The sequence below is a fragment of the Myxine glutinosa genome, unplaced genomic scaffold, assembly GCF_964187855.1.
Source record: "Myxine glutinosa unplaced genomic scaffold, kmMyxGlut1.1 SCAFFOLD_1428, whole genome shotgun sequence".
NCBI lineage: Eukaryota > Metazoa > Chordata > Myxini > Myxiniformes > Myxinidae > Myxine > Myxine glutinosa.
Window position 1 is genome coordinate 29,142 of NW_027617523.1, and position 24,286 is coordinate 53,427.

Genomic DNA, 24,286 nt, shown 5'->3' on the forward strand with positions numbered 1-24,286 from the left:
ACCCAGGTGGCGATGAAAGCCTGCGCCATGTCGGCGGTGGTGATGGAGACGAGGGGAACGGCCTCCGGCCACCTGGTGGTCCTGTCCACCATGGTGAGCAGGTGTGTGAACCCCCGTGACGGGGGGAGGGGGCCCACCAGATCCACGTTGACGTGGTCGAAACGTCGTTCGGGCACGGTGAAAGGTGCCAGCGGGGCCTGGGTGTGTCGTTGGAGGTACTGACTTCTATAGGGAGGCCCCATCACCCTCCCCCATCACCCTCCCCCATCACCCTGCCATCACCCTCCCATCACCCTGCCATCACCCTCCCATCACCCTCCCATCACCCTTTATTGGACCATTTGACTTCTATAGGGTTGGTTTTCTAAGGATTATATCAAGATATTAACTTATATCAAATAAGTCTTTTAAGGTGAAAGCGCGATGACGTCACCACGTCACGCGGCACGAATGCGCGCCTGTATCGTTGGAGGTATTGACTTATTTAGGGTTGGTTTTCTAAGGCTGTAGGCCGCACCTCATTTTGTCAAATAAAGTGGTATTAGGGTGGTTCCGGTATTTGGGACCGCAGGGACGGAAAGTGCAGGTACGGGGTGCTTGGCACTCCCCAGCCGGCCCGCTCTGAAGGTTCGGATCGGGACACCGGGATTCATTCCGGTCACCCGGTCGGCCCGGAGGTGGGGGTGCGGGGCCTGTCACGGAACGTCAAAACAAACGGCCTGCCGGGGCCGCCCAAAAGTCGGGCGTGAGGGGCGCGTCCACTAATGGAACGCCTCTCGCTTCCCAGATCGAGGGCCACGTGGTCAGGAGAACCTCGTCCCTTCTGGTTGCCCTGCCGTCCCACCGGGAGCGCTGGCAGGGTGTACTTCAAACTAAGCTTAAGTGTCAAGTGTTAAGTTCCTCCTTGCCCTCGCAAGGGAAAGGCTAGGGTCAAGCTCTTCCAAATTTCCAAACACTAGAAATCGGAAGTCTCAAATTAATTAACTAATTTGTTAATACATCTCAGTCGCCCGCGACCTCTCTAGCGCGGGCGTCGAACCAGTTCATTTCCGGGCGACCGGGCCGAGTATCGGCTCGGCCGTGGCCGAAGCCGTTGATTCCGCCGTAGCACGCTAACGCGTAGGCTCGCGCGTCCCCGGTCCGCCGGGGCTCCGCGGGTGTCCTACCGTGCCCACGTCGCCATGCTCCCTGAATAAGAGAGTCAGACGTGGTGCCCGGGGACGGAGGTCGCTGTCTAAACATGGTAGCGCTAGGCCAGTGGGACCGCCGGGACCCACGTGCACTCACAAGTTGTTATGCGCGTGGGCGGCAGTATCAGACCGGGGCGCCCAAACGCTCCCCGGCTAAAGTTCATCCTGAAAGCGCCCACATTGTGCGGACAAACCAAGTCAAGGGCCACGTGGTCAGGAGAACCTCGTCCCTTCCGGTCACACCGTGCCTATCGGCCGGCCTCGAAGACCGAAATTGTGACGGTGTCACCCGAAAAAAATTTTGACATTTTTTTGTTTTGTGCTAATGGGTCAGGAATAGCATCCTCTAAAGCATATATCTTCAAAAAAAGTTCATGATCGTGTCCCTTTAAGCTTAAGGGCAATTCCCCTTTCTAAACAAAGTTCATTTTCAGTAATCCCCCTCGAAGTTTTTATTGGTCTCTTCCTCCTCCTTTCCCCCATTGGTGTCCAAAACATGGCTTCTTTAGTCAAATGTCCCTCTTGCTTTCTAATATGTCTTATCCATCACCATCTTTGTTTTTTGCCCTTGCCACAATATCTTTCTCTTGGCCTCCTCCACATGTACTAATTTCTTACCTTCTTTGGCCAGAAAAATCTTTAAAATCCTTCTAAAACATCCATCGTGAAAAAAAAAAAAATAGCCTAACTTTAATTTGATGGAAGCGTTGATGCCGGTGTGATATTTTTCTTATTCATGACTGGCAAAACAAACATCTTTATGCAGCAACAACAACAAAATTGGAAACGAGCAATATGTAAACCACATTATGTCGCAGACCCACTTAATGTTGGCACGGAGCAGGTGCGACGGCACGCCGACCATATGGATACACTCCTGCACATTGTCATAATAAGTGCGATATACAGGCTCTTGATGGTCAGCAAGTCGATTTCCACTATGTGCTTATGGGCATATTATTCATGTCGTTTGCTGCAGGATACTAATGTTGTAAAAGCTGTGGTAAATTTGTCCAGATGTATTGATGTGCATCAAATTTAGTGACCTTGCATAGGTTCATTCAAAATTCATCGACTTCCACCAGCAAAGAAAAGTGAAAAGGAAGGGCTCCATTTTTCTCGTCTTCATTGGTGAAATTAATGGAGGAAAAAGTTTTATTTATGGTCTCATGGATGAGGAGGCAACAGGACGGAGGTTTCTTCGTTTGCGCATTTCAAACTGCCACCATCGCCTCGCTAAACGGTATGACCAGGTGCAACGGTTGGCTCGTACTATTGCGCCAAGACTACCTGTCGAGTTATGGGACCGAATACAACGGAGAGCTCACACTTTCGCGGAGCACACTCGGACATCGATGGGGAAACGACATCAACGAAAGTTCACAGCATTGGTTGATGAAACCACACATCGCATGACTCCCGTCGTTGACGTGAACATTCTTCGGAACCGGTGGGTGGTTAACCGGTCGAGTACGCAGCTCTCGGAGGCACAAACCAGCTTATTGCAGAAGGGCCTTAATTTTGCCATCACTCCCCGATTTGTTCCGAAAGACACCATTGTATCACGGGTGGAATCTGCGATGATGAATCTTGATAACACCACCAAGAACGAAATCAGATCACGTGTGGCTGCTGTTTTACTTCGCCCTCCGCAATTTTCACGCAACAATTTCAATTTGGACCCGAAAGAACAACAAGCTTTACGAGAGTTACGCAACATGGACGATGTGGTGTTCTTACCAGCGGACAAAGGACGGGCAACGGTGCTCATGGATCGTCTTGTATACACGAACAAAATGCAGGATATGTTGGCGGACCAAAGTACTTATGAACGGTTAACCGCAGATCCAACGAAGAAGGAGGAACGAAGGTTAAACTCAATGCTTGCCAGATTAAAAGCGACTGGGAGATTATCAGCTGCGGCATACAAACGTCTGTACAGCAGTAAGGGCGTGGCTCCCAGGGCCTACGGGCTACCGAAAGTGCACAAAGAGGGATTTCCGCTCCGGTTAATCGTTTCCTGTATTAATGGTCCATCATATGCGCTATCCAAGTTTTTGGCAAACATTTTGAAGCATTTGGTGGGGACGACAGAGCGAACCGTACACAATAGCACAGCATTTGCTGAAAGAGTGAAGCAGCTCACCATCGAGGCACACGAGACCATGGTTTCGTTTGATGTTGTGTCTTTATTTACCAACGTGCCCATAGCCCTGGCGATTGAGGTGGCAGACCGGCGTTTGATGGAGGATGATCGATGGAAAGAGACTGCGGGAGCTTTAAGCCCGATGGACGTCTGTGACATGCTTTCTACCTGCCTCTCTTCCACCTACTTTGTATTTAATGAGGTATATTACGAGCAGGTTTATGGCACAGCCATGGGTTCCCCGGTATCGGCTGTGATTGCCAACATGGTGATGGAGGATTTGGAGGAACGCACCATTCCAGCCCTGTTAGTGCAACCACGTGTTTGGTTCCGGTACGTGGATGACACATTTGTCATCTGTCATTCTGATGAGGTGGGCATCATCCATGAGACCATAAATAAAACTTTTTCCTCCATTAATTTCACCATTGAAGAGGAGAAAAATGGAGCCCTTCCCTTCCTGGATACACTCGTAGCAAGGGATCCCAAAGGAGCCTTAAAGGTAACGGTGTACAGAAAACCTACACACACTGATCGCTACCTTGATTTCAAGTCTTGCCATCCAATGGAACACAAAAGATCGGTGGTGCACACCCTCTCAAAAAGAGCACGTGATTTACCATCTACCTTTGAAGACAAGATGAGTGAGGTGGACCATCTTCAAAATGTGTTAAGGGCAAATGGCTATCCTGACAGCTTGCTACCCAACAGGAAAACGATAAGGGCTTCCCCACACAACAGGTTGAGACCGCGAGAACAACCAAAGGGTTGGTGTGTTCTCCCTTTTGTACCGGGGGTTTCACAGAGGGTCGGCAGAATTTTGAAATCGGCAGGAGTGAGGGTGAGTTTCACACCGGTTTTCACCCTTCGCCAAGCCCTTATGAGGGTCAAGGACAAGCTTCCGAGGAAGGATAGGTCAGGGGTGGTATACGTGGTGCCCTGTGGTTGTGGAGCTGAGTATGTGGGTGAAACCGGGAGGACCTTAGGTCAATGTATTACTGAACACCAAAAAGCATTTGAATGTAATTATCCTAGCAGATCTGCTATTGCCAAACATGGCCTTAAGGAAGGCCACACACCTTTATGGGACAGGGTTGATATTTTGGGCTCCACACCCAACAGAAACAGAAGACTTGTTTTGGAGGCTTGGCACACAGAAGAAACTGTTACCTCGATCACACAAGAGGTCGTTGACTTACCGGGAGCTTTTGACCCACTCTTGTGTAAACGAAGCAGGCATTCCGTACTTTGAACAACGAGTCCACATAATATATCACACAAGGTTTTTATTCGGACAATTGCCCCCTCCCACCTCCAATCCCTCCAAACCACCCCTCTCCCACACCCCCCCCATCCACTTCCAACCCCCTCTGGTTCCCCCCCCCCCCATTTTATCCCCCCTAAAACCAACCTCCTTCCCGCATTCACCTTTACCGCATAGGGCCACATGTGATGATCTTGATAATGTGACAATTTTATTTTGTCTTAAAATTTTTTGGCTTTAATATATTTACAGTTTTAATTTAATTTACAATTTAATTGTTTGCAAGTTTAACTTTTGATTAAATGTAATGATTGTTCCGGATTTTCTCAACACTTGCGTTATAATCCAGCATTGCTTACAGGATTATTTTGAACTGTTAATATGCGGTTGATTTTTTAATTTGGTCGGTAACGTCTCTGTTCACGAGAGCGGTGTGATACGGTTTCATTGGCTGTCCAGCATTGCCCACCCCACTTTGCATATACCACGCCCACTGTGCATGTAAGGGGATGTTGAGATGATTTTATCACTCTTGAGGAAGATTAACGGAGGCGTGTGGCTTCACATGTTGTTAATCGAAACGTTGAGTCATTGTTTGTTCAATTAAAGGTTGGAGATCTTACCATGGAGTCATTTGGATATACTCCCAACCGCAAATCTTTGCTTATATATATATATATATATATATATATATATATATATATATATATATATATATATATATATATATATATATATATATATATATATATATATATATACTGAAACGCAAAAGAAACTTACCACCTTTGAAACCTTTAAATATCAACAATAACACTGCGTGTAGTAAATGTGTGAACTTATTTGTGGACAATAGTGTCCTCACTGTCAGACAAAACGGTCATGGATGGTCACTTGAACCTTCAATGGTCACTTCATAGCACAGCTGTTGAACAGCCGTTTTGACTGTCAGTGATTAGCCAAGGGGTACGGGATGATTTTAATGAGCTGCACGTGATGTCTTGATATTGGCTTTAAAAAGGCCAGTGCAAAATGGGCATTTTGACCAAAAAATTTGACCATTTTGACCAACTTCAAAAAGACCGAAAACGCAAAAGAAACATCACTTGTTTGAAATGTAATAAAATTGTAACAGTTCAAAATAAAACAAACCAACAATTGATAATTGAAACATTGGCATTTTATTGATGACATGTCAAGTTTTTGACCAAGATACACCATCTCATCAGTTTGTTCTACAGTACAGAACAGCACAGGGTGCAATGTCAGTCCCCTTTCAATAGCGTGTGTGGCCACCATTGTTTTGGATACAGGCAGTGCATCGTCGGCGTATACTGCCTACCAGTCTTTGGATGGATTGCTGCTGGATTCTGTCCCACTCAGTCCTCAATGTCTGAAGCAGCTCTGCCCATGTCCTGGCCCTGCCAACTACGCGTCTCCCAAGCTCATCCCACAGGTGCTCTATGGGATTCAGGTCAGGGGAGAACGCAGGCCACTGCATGGTGTTGATGTTCTCGCCTTGGAGAAATGCAGTGGTAAAGCGAGCAGCATGGGGACGAGCGTTGTCATGCTGAAGGGTTCTCAGTTCTGGGTGGTCTAGCAGGAATGGCAGCAGATGAGGTCGCAGGATGTTATCCACATACCGCTGGGTGTTGAGATTCCCATCCACAACCACCAGTGGCGTCCTGTACCGGCCTGATATGGCGGCCCACACCATCACACTTGGGCCACCCCACCTGTTGGCTTGAAGCACGCAACAATCGGCATATCGCTCGCCAGTTCTTCTCCAGACACGCTCACGCCCATCAGGACTGTCCACACAGAACCTTGACTCATCGCTGAAAGCGACCTCGTTCCACTGCGCCAAGGTCCACGGCTGATGCTGCTGGCACCATCTCTGTCGGTTGCGGCGATGGGCAGCCATCATCACGGGGCCTCTGTATGGTCTTCTGGCAGTCAGACCATAGTCATGCAGTCGTCTTCGTGCAGTATCATTGGAGATCCATGGTTTGCATGCCCCGGAGTTTCTGCCGCAGTGCGGGATGCTGGACGGAATCGATCCCGCAGGTGACTTCGGACCATCTGCCTGTCCTGCCTTGCAGTGGTGACTCTTGGCCTCCCTGATCGAGGTCTGTCATCTGCAGAGTTGTGGAGGGTGTCTCTGTCCACCAGGGCCGATATCGTCTGGTGTGAACAGCCAAGGCGACGTGCCACCTCACGGTAGCTCAGTCCGCCTTGCAGCATGCCCAGGGCACGCTGCCGTTTATCCCTTGACAATCGTGGCATGTTGATTGAAATGCCCATTTTGCACTGGCCTTTTTAAAGCCAATATCAAGACATCACGTGCAGCTCATTAAAATCATCCCGTACCCCTTGGCTAATCACTGACAGTCAAAACGGCTGTTCAACAGCTGTGCTATGAAGTGACCATTGAAGGTTCAAGTGACCATCCGTGACCGTTTTGTCTGACAGTGAGGACACTATTGTCCACAAATAAGTTCACACATTTACTACACGCAGTGTTATTGTTGATATTTAAAGGTTTCAAAGGTGGTAAGTTTCTTTTGCGTTTCAGTATATATGTTGGAACCCATCTGTGGATCGGTCCCATCGGCCGATGGGTCTGACCCATCTGTGGATGCACGAGAAATGACAATGCAGACCCATCGGCCGATGGGTCTGCGCCATCTGCGGATGTGTTGTTCACCTTGAAGGTGAACCCATCTGTGTTTCCTATGCATCAATGGTGGATGAGTATGTTTATTTGAACCTAAAAATAAGCAATTGATGTCATAAATGTTTATAAAGCAGTCCCTGACATGTGGTTTAATCTGTTAAACATTTAAAAATCATCTCTGTTAAATTCCTACCACATGTAATTCCAATGACTGTGTACCTGATTGAAGAGCACCATTCTGTCAACACATTCCTTCAAGGTGAACAACACATCCGCAGATGGCGCAGACCCATCGGCCGATGGGTCTGCATTGTCATTTCTCGTGCATCCACAGATGGGTCAGACCCATCGGCCGATGGGACCGATCCACAGATGGGTTCCAACATATATATATATATATATATATATTGTTGCGGATATGGGATTTGGCCTCCATATCCACTTGTAAATATTCCCCTATTTCCCCAATACTCCCCAACTATCCCCAATCCCCCATTCCCTAGTCCCATTGTCTGTAAACAACACTCTGTAGAACCGACCTTCCCCTTCTTCCCCCATTAAATGTCGTGCCCAGGTCCACCGCATCCCACATAGACAACTTTCGGACATCTTGCTAGTTATTCTTAGTCTATGTCAGTTAACGACTCGTTTCCATTAATTCTGACTCTTCGTTGCACCAGAATGTGATTGTATGGCACCAGTAGTGAGTTTAGGACCTCCCAATACCTCCCCCCAACCTCATCTCCGCATCCTCCCATCATCTCAAGGAACAACAACAACTACAACCACAGCGGGGGCGGCGCGGCCGCGGTGCGGGGAGTGGGCGTCCTCACTCCGGCTCGGTTAGCCGCCATGGCCCATGTGCTCCAGGTTACGGGGTTACCACGAAGGGGCTGGCTGTCAGCTCCTCGTCAAGGGCGGAGCCCGGTAACCCCCCGCAGCCAATAAGAAGCGGCGGGCCGATTCCATCTGGGGCGGAGCTAACGAGCCGAGGGCGTGTCACTCCCCGCCGGATATACGCAGCGACTGACCGGACGTGAAGTCAGATGCGCCCCCAGCTTGGAAAGACAAGTCGCGACCTCCGAGCGCTGAGCGACCTCCCCGCATCTTTGGACTGGACCGGGTCGATTTGCCCCTGAGCCAAGGTGCACCTTGAGCCATCGAATACCTGCCCCTCCTTGCCATCAATCCCCGTGTGAGTCAGTTTTGTCCCGTTTATCTGTGGTCTGTCGAGAATAAGATAAGTGTGTCTAAGTGCCTATCTTTCTATGCTGTCTCTCTCATCCTTGTAATCTAACCTTCCGCAATATTATAACCTCCTCCGGAGGTCTTGAGAACCGTACCCCTGGTGTCGTGTCATTTTAACCCAGCCGCTGTGTCCTTTCCTCAATTGATCTAGCGTAGCGCGACTCGGCCAACGTTCGAGTATAATCGGGTAACTTGTGCGAACACGGCGGCCATTCCGCTCGGCCCATCATAACATCTAAGTCGTGTCCGTAACAATTGGTGTCAGGAGTGTCGGATTCGGACCTGGGACTAAATTCATTTAGCCCAAATTTTGGAACACCAATTGTACCATTAGGGTAACAATTGGTGTCGAGGAGTGAGATTCGATCCGGAGCGCGTTTTACGCGCTCGAAATTATAACGGCGAAATTTGATTGTGTTTTACAAAATATAAAAACCCGAATTTTGAAAGTCGCGCTATGGCAGACCAAGTCGGCTGGGGTCCGGTAGAGGAGAGTGAGGCAGGGTCGATCCAGGACCAAAATGAGGGACAAGAGGAGAGCGAAGCAGTGAGGGTAGCAGACGCACAAAATAGCGTCGTTGCGCCCGACGTTGCGGGCGCGCAAAATGGCGCCTCGCAAGAGCGCGCGGTAGCCGAGCCCGCTGTATCAACGGGCTTTAACATGCAGCCGATTGACATGCAGGCCCTCATTGCGCAGCTACAGGCAGCTGTACAGATGAGTATGGGGAGCCAAATTGAGCGATTGAGTGAGCGATTGGAGGGCCAAATGGGGGTAATGGGAAACCAAATGGGGGTAATGGGGAACCGGATGGATGCTCAGGGTGAGCGATTGGAGGGCCAAATGGGGGCAATGAGGGACGAAGCGAGGGGTACCGGTGAGGGGTTAGACAACGGAATAAAAGAGGTGAAAAATGGGTTAATGGGGGTAGAAAACAGAATGGCCGCTCAAGAGAATCAAATGGAAGGGATGCAAAAGGGGTTAGAGGGGTTAGAAAACAGGATGGAAGGCAAATTGAGGGACATGAGGGACCAAGCGGAAAGGGAAGTTAAACAAATGGGGCAGCAGATAGAGGGGGTCAGAATGGGGGTAGAAACCAAACTGGATGCTCACAGGGAGGAAATGGAGCAGATGAGGGTGGCATCTGGGCAGGAGATGCAAGTGATGGGAGAGGAGATCAGAAGAGGTGTGAGTGAGGAGGTCGGAGGAGTGCGCGAGGAGGTGAGGCACTGTAAGGAGCGCATGGAGAAGGAGGTGAGAAAGGGGACTGTAAAATTGCAAGGGGGTATAGAGGAGTTGACGCTGGGAGTAGAACAACTGACAGTGGGACAAAAGGAGTTGGGGGACCAGGTAAAGAAGAACACAGCGGTAATAGAGGGTTTAAAATCGACACAGAAGGAGATGAAAAAGGACGTAGGGGTAATTAAAAAAGAGTGTCAGACGGTACATGAGGACCTGACGAGGAAAATGGACAAGGTGGTAGAGGTGATGGAGGTTAAAGAGCGGGAGGTGCGGGAGCACATCGAAAAAAATAAAAATGGAGTTAGAGGAAGAACTTAAAGGGGCGCACGAGGAGATGAAGGAGGTGAAGCAGAAATTAGAAGAAGTGGAAGAAGGGGTGAGCGAAATTAAAAAGCGACGGAGAGAGGATAAGAAAGAGATAAAGGAGGAAGTAAAAGAATTGGTCCAAAGTCTGTGTTCGGATCGTGATGATGTGCTCATTAACCGGATGAGGGATTCGCAGGTGATGGAGGAGAAGCGAAGAGAAAGAGGACCCGGTGTAAGTGGTGACCAATATGGTCGTGCGTATGATGCGCCAGGTGATTTAATAAGCTTGGGGGTCGAGATAGACCCGGATGTTCGTGAGAGGCCAAGAGTGAGGTGTATGGCTGGTCCGGAGGGTATGGAACGAGAGGTGCGAGGTGTGGGTGAGCAAGGTTGTGGTGGTATGGAATGGGTAGCGGGTTGCGGAGGTGTGACCCATGCATCGACACCAACAGGGGTAGTTGTTGGAGGGACCGGGGAGGCATGAGAGCCCCTTGGGGGTAATGTACTGTGGGGGCCCGGCCGGTTCGGCCCCGCGCTGACCCCGCAAGGTCGCTCCCCGCGCTCCAAACTTTGCGCGCATTCCATCTCCATCTCCGATAATGCCCCTATGCCTGCCGTCTCTCCAATCCCAATTTCGGTTATTTCTTTTTCAATTTGAATTAATTCTTTTTCTTTATTAAGCTCGACGACCGCTGGCGCTTATAAAATCAAATTTTCTAATTCTGCGGTCATCGGCTTCTCTATCCCCCGAGTCGTGATTTCTACCCCGGTCCACGTAACCATGCCTTGCTCAGCCTCGCTTTCCCCGCGCTTCTCAAGCCGCGCTACCCCATCGCATACCCCCGCAACCTTTCCGCTTGATCTGCTGTCTCTGTCCTTCCCCATCTGTTTTATCTCATATCTGGCTTTCTCCCTCGCTAACCCCTCATTTATTTCCTGGGCTTGGCCACCCACGACCTTCAAATGGCCCCCTAATTTGTTCTCGAATCCCCCCAATTTGCTTTCTAATCCCGCCAATTTGACTTCCCAATTGCTCCCCCATTCTGTTTTCCAAATTACTTAACCCCTCTTTCAATCCCCCAATTTGATTTCCCAATTGCTTACTATCGGCCCTCATTTCTCCCATCTCCTTACTCAATCCCCCAATTTGTTCCTGCGTCCTGTCCCCCGCCATTTGTATGGCTGCCTGAATCTGCGCCATGAGAGCTTGCATATCCGTCCATCCCACTTGCGCAGAGGGCACGGCCCTCGTCGCCACGTGCGAGGCGCCGCCATTTTGTGCGCCTGCAACCCCCACTACCGCACCTTCTTCATTTTCCTCCTCCATCTCTCCCAATTGTTCTTCCCTGGGGTCCTGGGTTAATTCTAACCCTTCCTCTACCCCCTCATTTCCCCCCACATCCGATCGCAATGGTTATCCATGGCATGATTCAAAATTTAGATGTTATATAAAATTTCGGCCGCTCGTAATTGACCAAATTTTTTCAAAATATAAAAAATTTGGTTCGGGTCCAAATCCCACTCCCCGACACCAATTGTTGCGGCCAATAGCACAATTGGTGTCCAAAATTTTGTCAAGCAAATTTAGTCCCAGGTTCAAAATCCCAACTCCTGACTACCAATTGTTACGGATCTCGGACATCAGCGCTCTCCCCTTATGAGGGGTGGGGGGGGGGGGGGAGTTAATCCCCTTGTCTTTCTATCTGGCCGACCCGAGTCCTGCCGACCCGAGTCCTGGAAGTTATACGCTCCTTCCGGTCGGTATTAGGTAGGGTTATTGGTCAAAGTAGTCACAAATACCTACTTACTAACCCGACCGTAAAGCAGGGAAATAACTCCCGCTCGAACCACGGATATGATGGAAAATGCCGAGCAGATAGCAATCCGCGATCCGAGCCGTTAACAATGGGACTAAACCCGATTATAAGCGGTTACTATCATGCCACATTTACCCAATGATAGAAAAGAAGGATGCGATCGGATAAGAGGAAACCAAGAAAGAACAGGGCAATTTATTCACAATGTACAAGAAGGAGAAGAGGAAACGAAAGAATGTACAGGATAGGAAGAGGAAGAAGCAGTTACACAGGGCAGTCTTAAAACAGTCTTATTCTTAGTACCCAGGACAAACATACACACTCACACGGGGATTGTAGATGGTTGGGTGGAAGGTCCGGCGATTGGGTCCAGGCTCCGGTCGGCCCCAGTCCAGGCTTTGGTCCAGCGGCGAAACCTGGCAGGCAGCTCCGCGTATAGTGGAACGCGTCCGGACAATGTATATAACGGGGGGAAGCTGGTACGCTGCATACGTAATATGTGCTCTCGTGCCAAACGCCCCCTCTCCAAAGTCCTCTTAATCAGCGCGCCGTATATCTCATGAAGTAAGCCAAAGGTGCGCTCTCCCGGTAAAGTCCCTTCGCAAAGCAATTAAAACGCATTCGTCCAGAAAGAGTCCTGTTACAACGCGCACGCCTCCAACCAGTCCTTGAAAGGGCTTTGCGCTCGCTTATATATCTCGACCAGCAAAACGCTCCACGAGCCCAAAAGCCAAGCCTGTCGGAGAAGTTCCTTCAGCCCTGGTTGGCTGGTGAGGGCTTACCGGCTCCGCCTTTGACGGCTGGATGATGTGGCCACACCCTCTTCTTGGCGTTCCGCTCCCTTTCTCGGGCCTCACCGCGTGTCTTATGGCGGCGTTGAGCGAGCGCACAGGCAGCGAAGGCTGCCGCTGCTGGCAGAGGCGCGTATCAAATTGGGCGAACCATAGGGCAGACTGGAGGGCGTGTAATGGCGTCGCTTGGAGAGGGAGATTGCAAAATGAATGGATTGGGGACCTACTCTTATTTAATTGGCACAACGCAGATTCAACTATTGGAAACACGGCCTTATCTAAACACATACTAATGAAATAACTGAAGTCCTATGGTGGCCTATGTGTTGCTTGTGGCCTAACTCTGGGGTGCAACCTTTAACCTTTTAATGATGGGATATTTAAAAGAAAGTGTGGGTTCTAAAACTGCAACAGTATTATATCCTGCATAAAAAGATTCTTGCAAGCCGATTGGTTGAAATGGCACCACGTGACAAAAATTAGTGTTGTGGCAAGCAATAGTATTTCGCTGGTGTCACACACTATCATGTTTGTTGCATGAGCATGTATGGACAAGAAAATACCGACACGACATCAGCGAATATGGGATCATAAAAACCATGCGAAGGGGGAAAGAATGTGGTCGTTGATTGGATGGCCAATTTGCCGAATGGCGCTGGGTAACCTGTTCAGACTGCAGGAAGCCCAATGAGTGCTCCAAATCACCGCTGCTCCTCTAAATCGCCAGTGCCCCCCAAATCATTGCCAGTGCCCCCCTACCACCCGTGGACTCTCGAGCGCCCCCCTGAAAGTTCCCAGTGCCCACTGGGGGGTAATAATGGTGGAAATAATGATGGATGGAGATCAGAGTTTGGATCACGTGTAGGGACCACTTTGAGAACCTATATATGAGAGGTTTCCTTCTATCTTTCACCGTTCAGGAGATTAGCTTGCGCAGACAAACAAACAAAAACTTTCTTTTATAATGTAGAGAGATAAAGGGATGGAGTGATGATCAACTTTGAGAGTTTTGTGCAGAACGAGGTATGGATTGGAGGTTTATCACCCCAGCAGCGTCACACCAGAATGGCTCTGCGGAATCCCTGGTGAAAGGCTGTAAGTTTGCACTGAGAAAGGCCATCGGAGATCAGGTTTTAACGCCCTTTGAGCTATACACATGCCTGAATGTAGCAAACCCAGCCAACCAATGTGCCATTGGCCATGTTCCCAATTACCCAGATGGTGGAGTGTATCTGTGCCCAAACGATATGCTGCTCAGATGAGCATCGAGTGAAGTCCCTCAAGGACCCTTCAGAGAGACACGCAATCCGAGGCATCGAGTCGAGTGTGTGTAAAAGGTAGTCGATTCGCTTTGGAGACGCTGGACCAGAAACATGTTCCCATTGTTGGTGCCACAAAAATGAGGAATGTGGAGAGACTAAATGTTCATGAAGAGGATGTGGTCATGCTTTTTGACGCAAATGCTGTCAGAAGAAAGTGGAATATGTGGAGTGTTGTCCAGGTGTATCCTGGTTCTGACGGAAAAAAATCAGGAATGTCAAAGTAAGGCACAGAATGGTCAACTGAGTATCGGCGACCAATCACGAAGATTGCTGTTATATATCCAGCAGAAGGTAACTAGCTGACTAGATGAGGTGTATTCCCCATCGGGGGGAAGATGTTTCATGGAGGAAATCAAAATGGATGATATTTGGGAATAATGTTTTTTTGTGACACACTTTGTGAGGTCGATGCAAACAACGTCATGTGACCACGTGTACACGAGTGTGGAACAATCTCAAAGTCGTGATGTCTCTAACTCGGTGGGTAGACCAGAAAAATATGTCATCTGTGGAGACGGTGCTTGCAGAGTTTGAAGGAAATTGGACCATGTAGTTTAGAGAGTGTTCATCTTAAACTGCTTTTGTTTGCTAAACCGAGAGATAGGCCTACCAGCATCCTTCCAAAGAAGTGAGTTTATGAATGGAAAAGTGATGCTTTTATGGACAAATGGTGGACATTGTGCATCAATGTTGTTTCTTATAATGAACGTTGTACTGTGTTGGACATTGTATTATGAATACTAGTGGGGTCACACGTGGGAATCCCACGGGCATGGAGGTGTATCGTTGCGATCGGTTCAGCCGTTTTTGCGGTACCTGGGAGCGGACGGACAGACAGACAGACGGACGGACATTTGGTGAATTATAGTAAGATGGATGATCGATTTGTGCAATTAATGATTTGTCGAAGTCATGATGATCGTCAAGATATATGTTTCATGACCCAACGTCAATAGAAGTTTCATCACCTAATGTTTCATGACCTAATGTAAAATGCCTTTTTTGTTTGGTATTTTTCAGATCGAATGAACGTGATGTATACAGTTTGAAGCAGGATTGCTTGTGTCATTATGTTTATGGTTTCAATCAGTTTCACCACAATGGCTGCCACAGGACAAATGTGCAATGGCCCAATAGCCAACAATATTCCCTCGGGATATATTTAATATTCCTTACATCATGCCAAGTGGCTTGGTTTTATCATCAAAGGCACAATTTTGTCATCTGTCTGCTGTACTCTTTATTGAAGTAATCCATGTACTGTATGCACATGCAAGAAGAGGCTTGCCATTGGAATTGTTGTTTGCAGATAACCTTTTAAAGCGCCTTTGGGCTTCTGGAAAAGCGCTATACAAAATAAATGAATTATTATTATTATTATTATGATTACAGCTGCCAGTGCAGAGGAACTGTATGCCAGTTTGGTGAGGTATCAAAAAAGTGTAGAGTCTACATTCCTCCAGAAATCATAGCAGTGATTATCTTTGAGTAATCCCAACCATCAATCATATCATCTTTCCCTATTTTACAATGAATGATAGAAGGGATGAGGAAAAGGTTGAGGTGATGTGGCCGTGTGGGCATGTGTGATGATGAAGGAGGAGAACCTAGTAAGTGTCACAGACCAAATAATGCAAGGAAAGTGGAGTAGAAGTCGGCGAAAGACATGATGTGATGTAGTTCTGCGGTCGGACGTCACAGTTGGTACAGAAACAGCCACGTTGGCAGCATCACTTGCTGTCGTGAGCGTTGGATCAGTGAATACCATGGGCTTCTAGGAAAGGTCAAAGATGATACGCGCTGCATGTAGATGGAGGATGGATGTGCCTTTAGAGGTTGTGGGGATCATGGTGGAAATAATGATGGATGGAGATCAGAGTTTGGATTAGTAAAAAAAAATCACCATCATGTACATCATAAATATAAGAATGCAGTGTATGTACGTAGAGCGGTCTGGTTTGCACAGTAATCGGTTTGCTTGGTTCCTTTGAGTCAGGCAGGTATGTAATGAGTGAAGGCAAAGTGGATGGCAAAGATGATGTAAGTACGTACAAAGTAATCCACCAACTTTAGTGGCACAGGCATGATGTACCCAGAGTCATCTTGCTGGATGTTTTTATTTGCTCTCATCGGATGACGACCACCTGTTTGCAGGGGTGAGTTGAGGTAAAATAACCACTTAAAAGAAGAGCAACAGCCAGCTATATCTTGTCTAGCAGACGGGCATGCACCGCATGACTAAACAACACATTTGTAATGCAAAAATCAGACAATGTTTTGCTTTAAGAAAAAAAACATTTATCTGCATTCCAGTGTTTTAAAGGTGAAATATTCTGTAAAGAATTGTGCAAATGTCCCTTATGAGGTCATCTACACACAGTCATGTGATCTAATTATGTATGTATGAGTGGAACAACTCAAAAAGCAGACAACCCTTTCAGCACACATTGTGACTTGCCGAATAGCATAATGTTCAAAATAATCCAAATAAACCGATGTGTGTGGTGTTCCCATCCAAGAACATCGCTCGTGATCCTTTGAGCGGGGGGCCAAATCCCAAATGCATTTTTTATTTTTCACACTCACCCCTGTAATGTCATCCAAGGCAAAAACACCGATCTCTCCATCCTCCCAGTGATCTTCGTTTGTATGCAACCCAAGGCTGCAGGGCAGCATCATTGCCTGAGGGTGCAATAGCTCGCCTACTCTTCGCGAAGGACACTGCGGGATCTTCAATGTCAACCAATAAATGGTGGCAGATGTGATGCCAGTTCAATGTCCATCCAAGGGCCGGCACACACATTGATGTATCGTCCTGCCCATGAAACGCCAAAATGCCATTTCATAGCTGGGTCGAAATTGGTGGTCTTTCTGTCTTCTACCGACTTCTATCTGGCCGAGCCCCCCCCCCCCCCACCCCAGCCCTGTCTGTGCTCTGTCCCCCAAAATACTCCTCCAGGTCGCACAAGATCTGCCAGCAACCCTCTTCTGGTGAAACTGCCAAAATCAAGACTCTCTGCTCAACTTCACTCTTTCATTGCTCTTTTCTCCCACCTCTGGAACAAACTCTCTCACTCTCTTCAATCCCACTCCTCCCTCCAGGTCTTCAAAACAGCTGTTCACCACCATCTCTTATCTTCCCCCATCCAAAACCTTGATCTTTTCTACCCCAGTTAATTCACCCCAGATCCACTTTAATGAAATACAAACTTCTTTCCTGCAAGTCCGAGCTCTGTCCATGTGTGTTTCACACTCCACCCCCTTCCCATGCCTCCTCTCTCCAAGCCCTCTCCCTCCCACAGATCTCCCGATGTCCCTGCTCTCAAATGTTGTACTTGTGTGCTTCCCCGTCTTTCCCCATCTTGTCTCCCACTCCCTTTATTTCGTCTTACAGTCACATAAAAAAGTAAGTAGACCCCATGTAAAGTTTTGACTTTTTCAACACATTTCAACATACAGCTATTTGATCTTCATCTATCTATAATTCCAGTAATCTCTGTCTGTACGTTTGTACGTTTGTACGTTTGTCTGTGACCGCTGTTTCTCGACAACCACGGGTCCGATATACTTTTAACTTGCCAGGTATATTGCTGGGGACCCGAGGATGTGCCTTTTCAAGGTTTCATATTAATCGGACAATTACTTACCGAGCTATGTCCAAAAAACGATTCAACCAATCAGAGAGCAGCGAACGATCGCGTGTGCCGAACGTGGCGGGCACACTCTGCCTCGGATGGCACATTTGAGAGCGTATTCATTTATTTCACGTTTGCAAACTATGTTGGCGTTAAACTATGTTTTACAACTAATAAAAACGAATTTGCGATTCATTCGCTTTCCTGCGCGTTTGTGCACGCGATGGCGATTTCTTTACCAAACTCCGGAAGCCGTTCGCTTTGGACCAAACCATTGCATGTAAATAGAGGGGGGGGATTGTCACCACTCGCAAGCCGTTCGCTTTGGACCAAACCATTTCATGTAAATAGAGGGGGGGGGATATAATTTTAGATATAGATATAGTACGGGCATGCCCTAGTCTATCTATAATTCCAGTAATCTCTGTCTGTACGTTTGTCTGTGACCGCTGTTTCTCGACAACCACGGGTCCGATATACTTTTAACTTGCCAGGTATATTGCTGGGGACCCGAGGATGTGCCTTTTCAAGGTTTCATATTAATCGGACAATTACTTACCGAGCTATGTCCAAAAAACGATTCAACCAATCAGAGAGCAGCGAACGATCGCGTGTGCCGAACGTGGCGGGCACACTCTGCCTCGGATGGCACATTTGAGAGCGTATTCATTTATTTCACGTTTGCAAACTATGTTGGCGTTAAACTATGTTTTACAACTAATAAAAACGAATTTGCGATTCATTCGCTTTCCTGCGCGTTTGTGCACGCGATGGCGATTTCTTTACCAAACTCCGGAAGCCGTTCGCTTTGGACCAAACCATTGCATGTAAATAGAGGGGGGGGATTGTCACCACTCGCAAGCCGTTCGCTTTGGACCAAACCATTTCATGTAAATAGAGGGGGGGGGATATAATTTTAGATATAGATATAGTACGGGCATGCCCTAGTTTCTACAATATTGATAGATAAAGGTGATATAATATAACAAATATCATGAAACATTTACATTTTGTAGTCCATTGTATGATTTAAATAAACATGAATGCAAATTTCGCATGTGGAAAAAGTAAGTACACCCCTACATTTATCACGACTTCAAATACCTAAAATTAGAATCAGGTGCACCAGCTCAGGTGCAAATGATTAGAACATCGTTAGAGAGGATCTTGGAGGAACCTGTCTTATTTAAACCTCAGACATTTAGTTTGGTTTGCTCTTTGTTGTTGAAGTGTGCGGCATCACCATGCCTAGATCAAAAGAGCTCTCTGAGGCCTTCAGAAAGAAGGTTATATATTCCTACGAGTCTGGGAAGGGATTTAAAAAGATCTCCAAACAATTTGAAATCAATCGTTCGACTGTCCGGAAGATCATCGACAAGTGGAGAAGATTCCAAACAACTGCCAACTTGTTCAGGCCAGGCCGCCCCAGCAAATTCAGCCCGAGAGCAGACCGCAAGATGCTGAAAGAAGTCTCTAAGAACCCCCAGAATGTCATCACGGGACCTACAGGTAGCTCTAGCCACTGTTGATGTCAAAGTGCACGAGTCTACCATTAGAAAGAGGCTGCACAAATTTGATCTACATGGGAGGTGTGCCAGGAGGAAACCTTTGCTGTCCAGAAAGAACATCAGGGCAAGACTAAAGTTTGCCAATGAACACCTAGGCAAAGACCAGCACTTCTGGAACAATGTGCTCTGGACAGATGAGTCAAAGGTAGAGCTATTTGGCCACAGTACCAGAAGACATGTTTGGCGAAAACCAAAGACAGCATTTGACCACAAGAACCTGATACCAACTGTAAAGCATGGTGGTGGAAATATTATGGTTTGGAGCAGCTTTGCTGCATCAGGGCCTGGGCAGCTCACCATAATAGAATCCACTATGAATTCTTCATTGTACCAGAGGGTGCCTGAGGATAATGTGAGGCCATCTGTTGGAGAGTTGAAGCTCAACCAAAGGTGGACCTTGCAACATGACAATGACCCTAAGCATACCAGTAAATCCACCAAGGAATGGCTGAAAAGAAAGAAATGGAGGGTTCTGGAATGGCCAAGTCAAAGCCCGGATCTAAATCCCATCGATATGTTGTGGGGGGATTTGAAACGAGCTGTGCATGCAAGAAACCCCTCAAACATCGCACAGCTGAAAGAATTGTGCATGGAGGAGTGGGCAAAAATTTATCCGAGTCGATGTCAGAGACTGGTAGACAGTTATAAGAAACGCCTACTTGAGGTTGTTTCTGCCAAAGGGGGCAATACCACCTATTAGAGCCAAGGGTGTACTTACTTTTTCCACATGCGAAATTTGCATTTATGTTTATTTAAATTATACAATGGACGACAAAATGGAAATGTTTCATGATATTTGTTATATTATATCACCTTTATCTATCAATATTGTTGAAATGAAGATCAAATAGCAGTGTGTTGAAATATGTTGAAAAAGCCAAAACTGTACATGGGGTGTACTTAATTTTTCAAGTGACTGTATGTGTCCGTTTGTTTTTTTTGTCATTAATGTTAGCTCTTACACGAGCCTCAATCTTGTATACCAAGAAAGAAAAAAATTCAAACCCAGGCTAGACAGCTTAAAATGAGTGTGCACACCAGTGAAATATGTGTAATACGAACTCCTCCATGTAAGCCTTAGATAAATTAACAATAAAAATTGTGATAATGTCATTCACGAAAGAAAGAATAGAAACCAATAGAGAGTGTACAAGTGGGTGTAAGAAATGAACGGTACCTCCAGAGGAACAGTTGTGGATCAGGGCTGCCGGTTTGAGTGTAAAGTTGGATTTTGCCGGAGTGGAGTGGTTTATAACACCGATGTTGCAGTCTTTGGGACGGGGTTGAACAAAAATGGAGAAAACTATGTCATCGACGGGAAATTGCACAGTGACCAGAGACACATTCTCTTAAAAAATGTGTTCGTCTTTGGAGCCAATGTTTCCTCATCCATCAACATATTTTCAATACAATCTTGTAAACAAAAAAAAGAAGAAAAAAAGTAATGCACGTAACAAAGAATAAAAACCAATAGAGAGTGTACGAGTGGGTGTCAGAAATGAACAGTACCTCCAGATGCACTGTCGTGAATCAGGGCTGCTGCTTTGAGTTTCAAGTTGGATTTTGCCAGATTGGAGTGGTTCATGTCACCGATGTTGCAGTCTTTGGGACGGGGTTGAACAAAAATGGAGAAAACTATGTCATCGACGGGAAATTGCACAGCGACCAGAGACACATTCTCTTAAAAAATGTATACGTCTTTGGAGCCAATGTTTCCTCATCAACATATTTTCAATACGATCTTGAGAAAGCGTTGAAATGAGAAAACAGAGAAATTTTAGGCCTGCAAAAGAAAACTTCAAAAGAGTTTGAGATTATTTTTAAGGAATAAATGACACAAAGTGCAACCTGATGCCTGTTTTTTCCTTTTTTTCTGAATGCAAATAACTCGATACCATACCTGGTTGAGCTGGAGTACTCAGCAGACAGGATGCATCCGTTTCCAAAGGTGGTGGGCTGTGCACCAACTGCAGAGACACGCACACAAATTACGACATTGCACACCCTTCTTGGCAACAGCTTTAAAAACAACTAGAGAGTTCATAGAATACTTTCGCCATGCTTTCTTGAGAAAAAAGGACATGGACATGGGCTGTAAGCGGCAAATTGGATTGGTCAAGATGATGTAAAATGCTGTAATATTTTGTCCAATTACTGCCAAAGGAAAGGTTTTTGAAAGTGGCAAAAAGGACGATTTGTATTCTCCAGTGTTCAAATATATATTTTCAATTGAAACAAAGTAAAAGTTTTCAAAAATGATGAAAAATATTTTAAAAGTTGAAGAATTTTTTGGGAAGTTTACCACCGTTGATGCAGCGTCTTTCACACCACATTAGTTAACACGTTAGTTATTTGTTATTAGTTATATGAGTTATTATATTATATATTATTATGAGTAATATTATTGTTATTAGTTATTATATTATATATTAATTATTATATTATATTAGTTCTGTTCTTCCTTAATTAGTTATTTGTGCTTGTTTGTGTCCTTTCTGACATACTCAAAAACAGTAAGTTTGATGATTAAATTCTTTTCAATTCTATTTGACTGCCAGACAGGCAGAGTGACAATATGATCTCACTCCACTCAGCACATGAGCGATCAAGACAAATTCGGAGCCAAAGTCCTGTTAAATTACATGTTCAGTTTCTGATTCATGTTGCAACTCGTGTTCAAAATATAACGTTCGATTGGGATTAACTTGTTCCTCGATCATAAACTGACGTTGTGGACAGACAGACAAACTGAACAAATTGCTTAAGCCCACTTTTCACTTCATGCCACGGAATAAAAATGTAACATAATTAGCTCACCTGGACTTCAATCCAGTGAGCTTATGTGATTGAGCAGAGTCCATTGGTAAGTCAGTCAGCCAGAGAGTGAGTGAAAGCTAAAGTCAAGAGCCAAAGTCAGAGTCTGTAAACACTTCAGTCATTTTCGGTTGAACCAAACATATGATTTTGATGAAACTTGACCTCATCCTTCATATCTGATGCTTAACGAAGGTGCATTGACAGCATCAACATCTGCGCTCATTAACTGGTTGAAATCAGGCCGAAAACGCAAAAAAATACCTGCCCTTACCGACAGAGGGCATTGCATCAGCAGCAAAACTTGATGACGTCATTGGCGATTGCTGCTGACGTATGTGAGTTTCGGGACCCGTGCTCCTATTTTTAATGAGTGTTGTCCATAATCTCACAATAAAGGCTTTTTGAAAATTTGATGACAAATGCTCAATTTATGGTTTCAAAAAAGTTATAACCAGGAGGCACAAGCAAACCTGCACACACACGCAAAACCCATCTCCCGCTACCTGGAGGACGGGATAATTATGGCAGAGTCGTTCGGATGGATATCTCACCTCGTTTTCCTGACGCCGCCACTGGTACCATTTCATCGCTTTGGGATAGGTTGGAGGAGAAGATCAGGAAGTTAACTTTTGAACCCCATTGTTTGCAATATCTTTGATGTACATCAGAACATCTAAGAGCCACGCTGTAAATATAAAAGCCATGCTGAGCAAATATCCCACGGTGTCTTACAATGAAGAGTAGGTTTGCGTTATCATCGGCATCCTGAACAAAATACAAATCCCTGTCCCAACCTACAGGAATGATGTAACCCGCAGCAACGTGCTGCATATCAGAGAAGATACCCTTCTCCTCTACCCTCTACCCTACCTTATGTTCCCTTATGAACAGTACATCTCCTATTTATTGCAACCTTATAATTCTAGCCCCACTCCATACATTCTCGCCCCAATCCATACGTATGTGTAAAATAGATGGCCTCAGTTGCTCTGCAAAAATTGCTCGTCAATGGATTGGTGGACGGTATACCAAAACTGCATGGTGTTAGCTGACTGAAGCTATAAACAAGATATGCACGTATTATCGGAGAGGATAAAACAATGAAAACCAACAGTCTTTAAACTCAGGATGATGCAAATGGGGAAATAAATGTTTTCCACTCCAAATATGAATCAATGATGTATTTTTTAAAAACTCGATAATCACACATCTGACACATCTGACCACATCTGACATCTGTCCATGTGTGGCTCACACATCTGACCATAAGATGTAACAGAAACTTTAAACATCAACGTATGTAATTGCATCGCAGTCTGCAGTTACTGTAAAACGAGACAAACTCTAACAGCAGCGTAGCCAGGCTTGTAAAATATTATAAACCACAAACACATGATTAGCTTTTTATCGTGTGAAGTTCTTCCTTGGCACACCTGAGCTCCTCACCACATACAAGGCTTTCATCCGCAGCTCAATGAAAAACTGTTCTCCCCTCTAGGCCGGTGCTCCTGCCTCACACCTAGCTCGGCTTCACGCTGTTGAAACCAAAGCTTTCAGAATCATTGGAATCTCCCGCGATGAAGCTGACTCCGAGGACCTTTCATTCACTCACCGCAGGCAGGTTGGTGGTCTTTCTGTCTTCTGCCGACTCCTATCTGGCCTTGCTCCCCCAGCTCTCTCTGTGCTCTGTCCCCCAAATATTCCTGCAGGTCGCACAAGATCTGCCAGCAACCCTCTTATGGTTAAACTGCCAAAATCTAGACTCTCTTCTCACCTTCACTCCTTTATTCATCGTTACTCCCATCCCTGGAACAAACTCCCTCACTCTCTTCAATTCCACTCCTCCCTCCAGGTCTTTAAAACAGCTGTTCACCACCCTCTCTTATCTTGCCCCATCCAAAACCTTGATCTCTTCTACCCCCGTCTATTCACCCCAGATCCACTTTTTTTTTGAAATACCGACTTCTTTCTTTCCTGGAAGTTCTGGCAGTGTCCATGTGTTTTATACCTTTACCACCCCCCCCCCCACCTTTCTATGCTTCCTCCCCCCCAAGCCCCCACCGTCCGACGGAGTTGATCTTCCGTTGTCCCTATTCTCTGCTGTTGTACTTCTGTGCTTCCCTCTTTCTGCCAATTTTGTCTCCCGCTCCCTTTATTGTATGTTTTCTGTGTCAGTTTTTTTTTGTGATTTTTGTTGGATTCTTACCCGAGCCTCGATCTTGTATCCAAAAAAAAAACAAAGAAGGTTATTCACGTAACAAAGAA

General features: G+C 46.3%; 1 protein-coding gene across 1 annotated transcript in view; it reads right to left on the reverse strand.

Moving 5' to 3' along the window:
• LOC144889176 (uncharacterized) overlaps nt 1-23,813 on the reverse strand; it is a gene marked incomplete at its 3' end in the record, with an annotated part of 37,477 nt that extends 13,664 nt beyond the window's left edge. The window contains exons 1-6 of the mRNA XM_078769142.1: nt 23,796-23,813; nt 21,105-21,171; nt 20,714-20,806; nt 20,382-20,474; nt 16,054-16,145; nt 15,710-15,828 (exon numbers count right to left, since the gene is read on the reverse strand). Of these exons, the coding sequence (XP_078625268.1) occupies nt 15,710-15,828; nt 16,054-16,145; nt 20,382-20,474; nt 20,714-20,806; nt 21,105-21,171; nt 23,796-23,813 (482 nt within the window). The remainder of the gene's footprint in view (nt 1-15,709; nt 15,829-16,053; nt 16,146-20,381; nt 20,475-20,713; nt 20,807-21,104; nt 21,172-23,795) is intronic.
• Between the last annotated feature and the right edge of the window lie 473 nt (nt 23,814-24,286).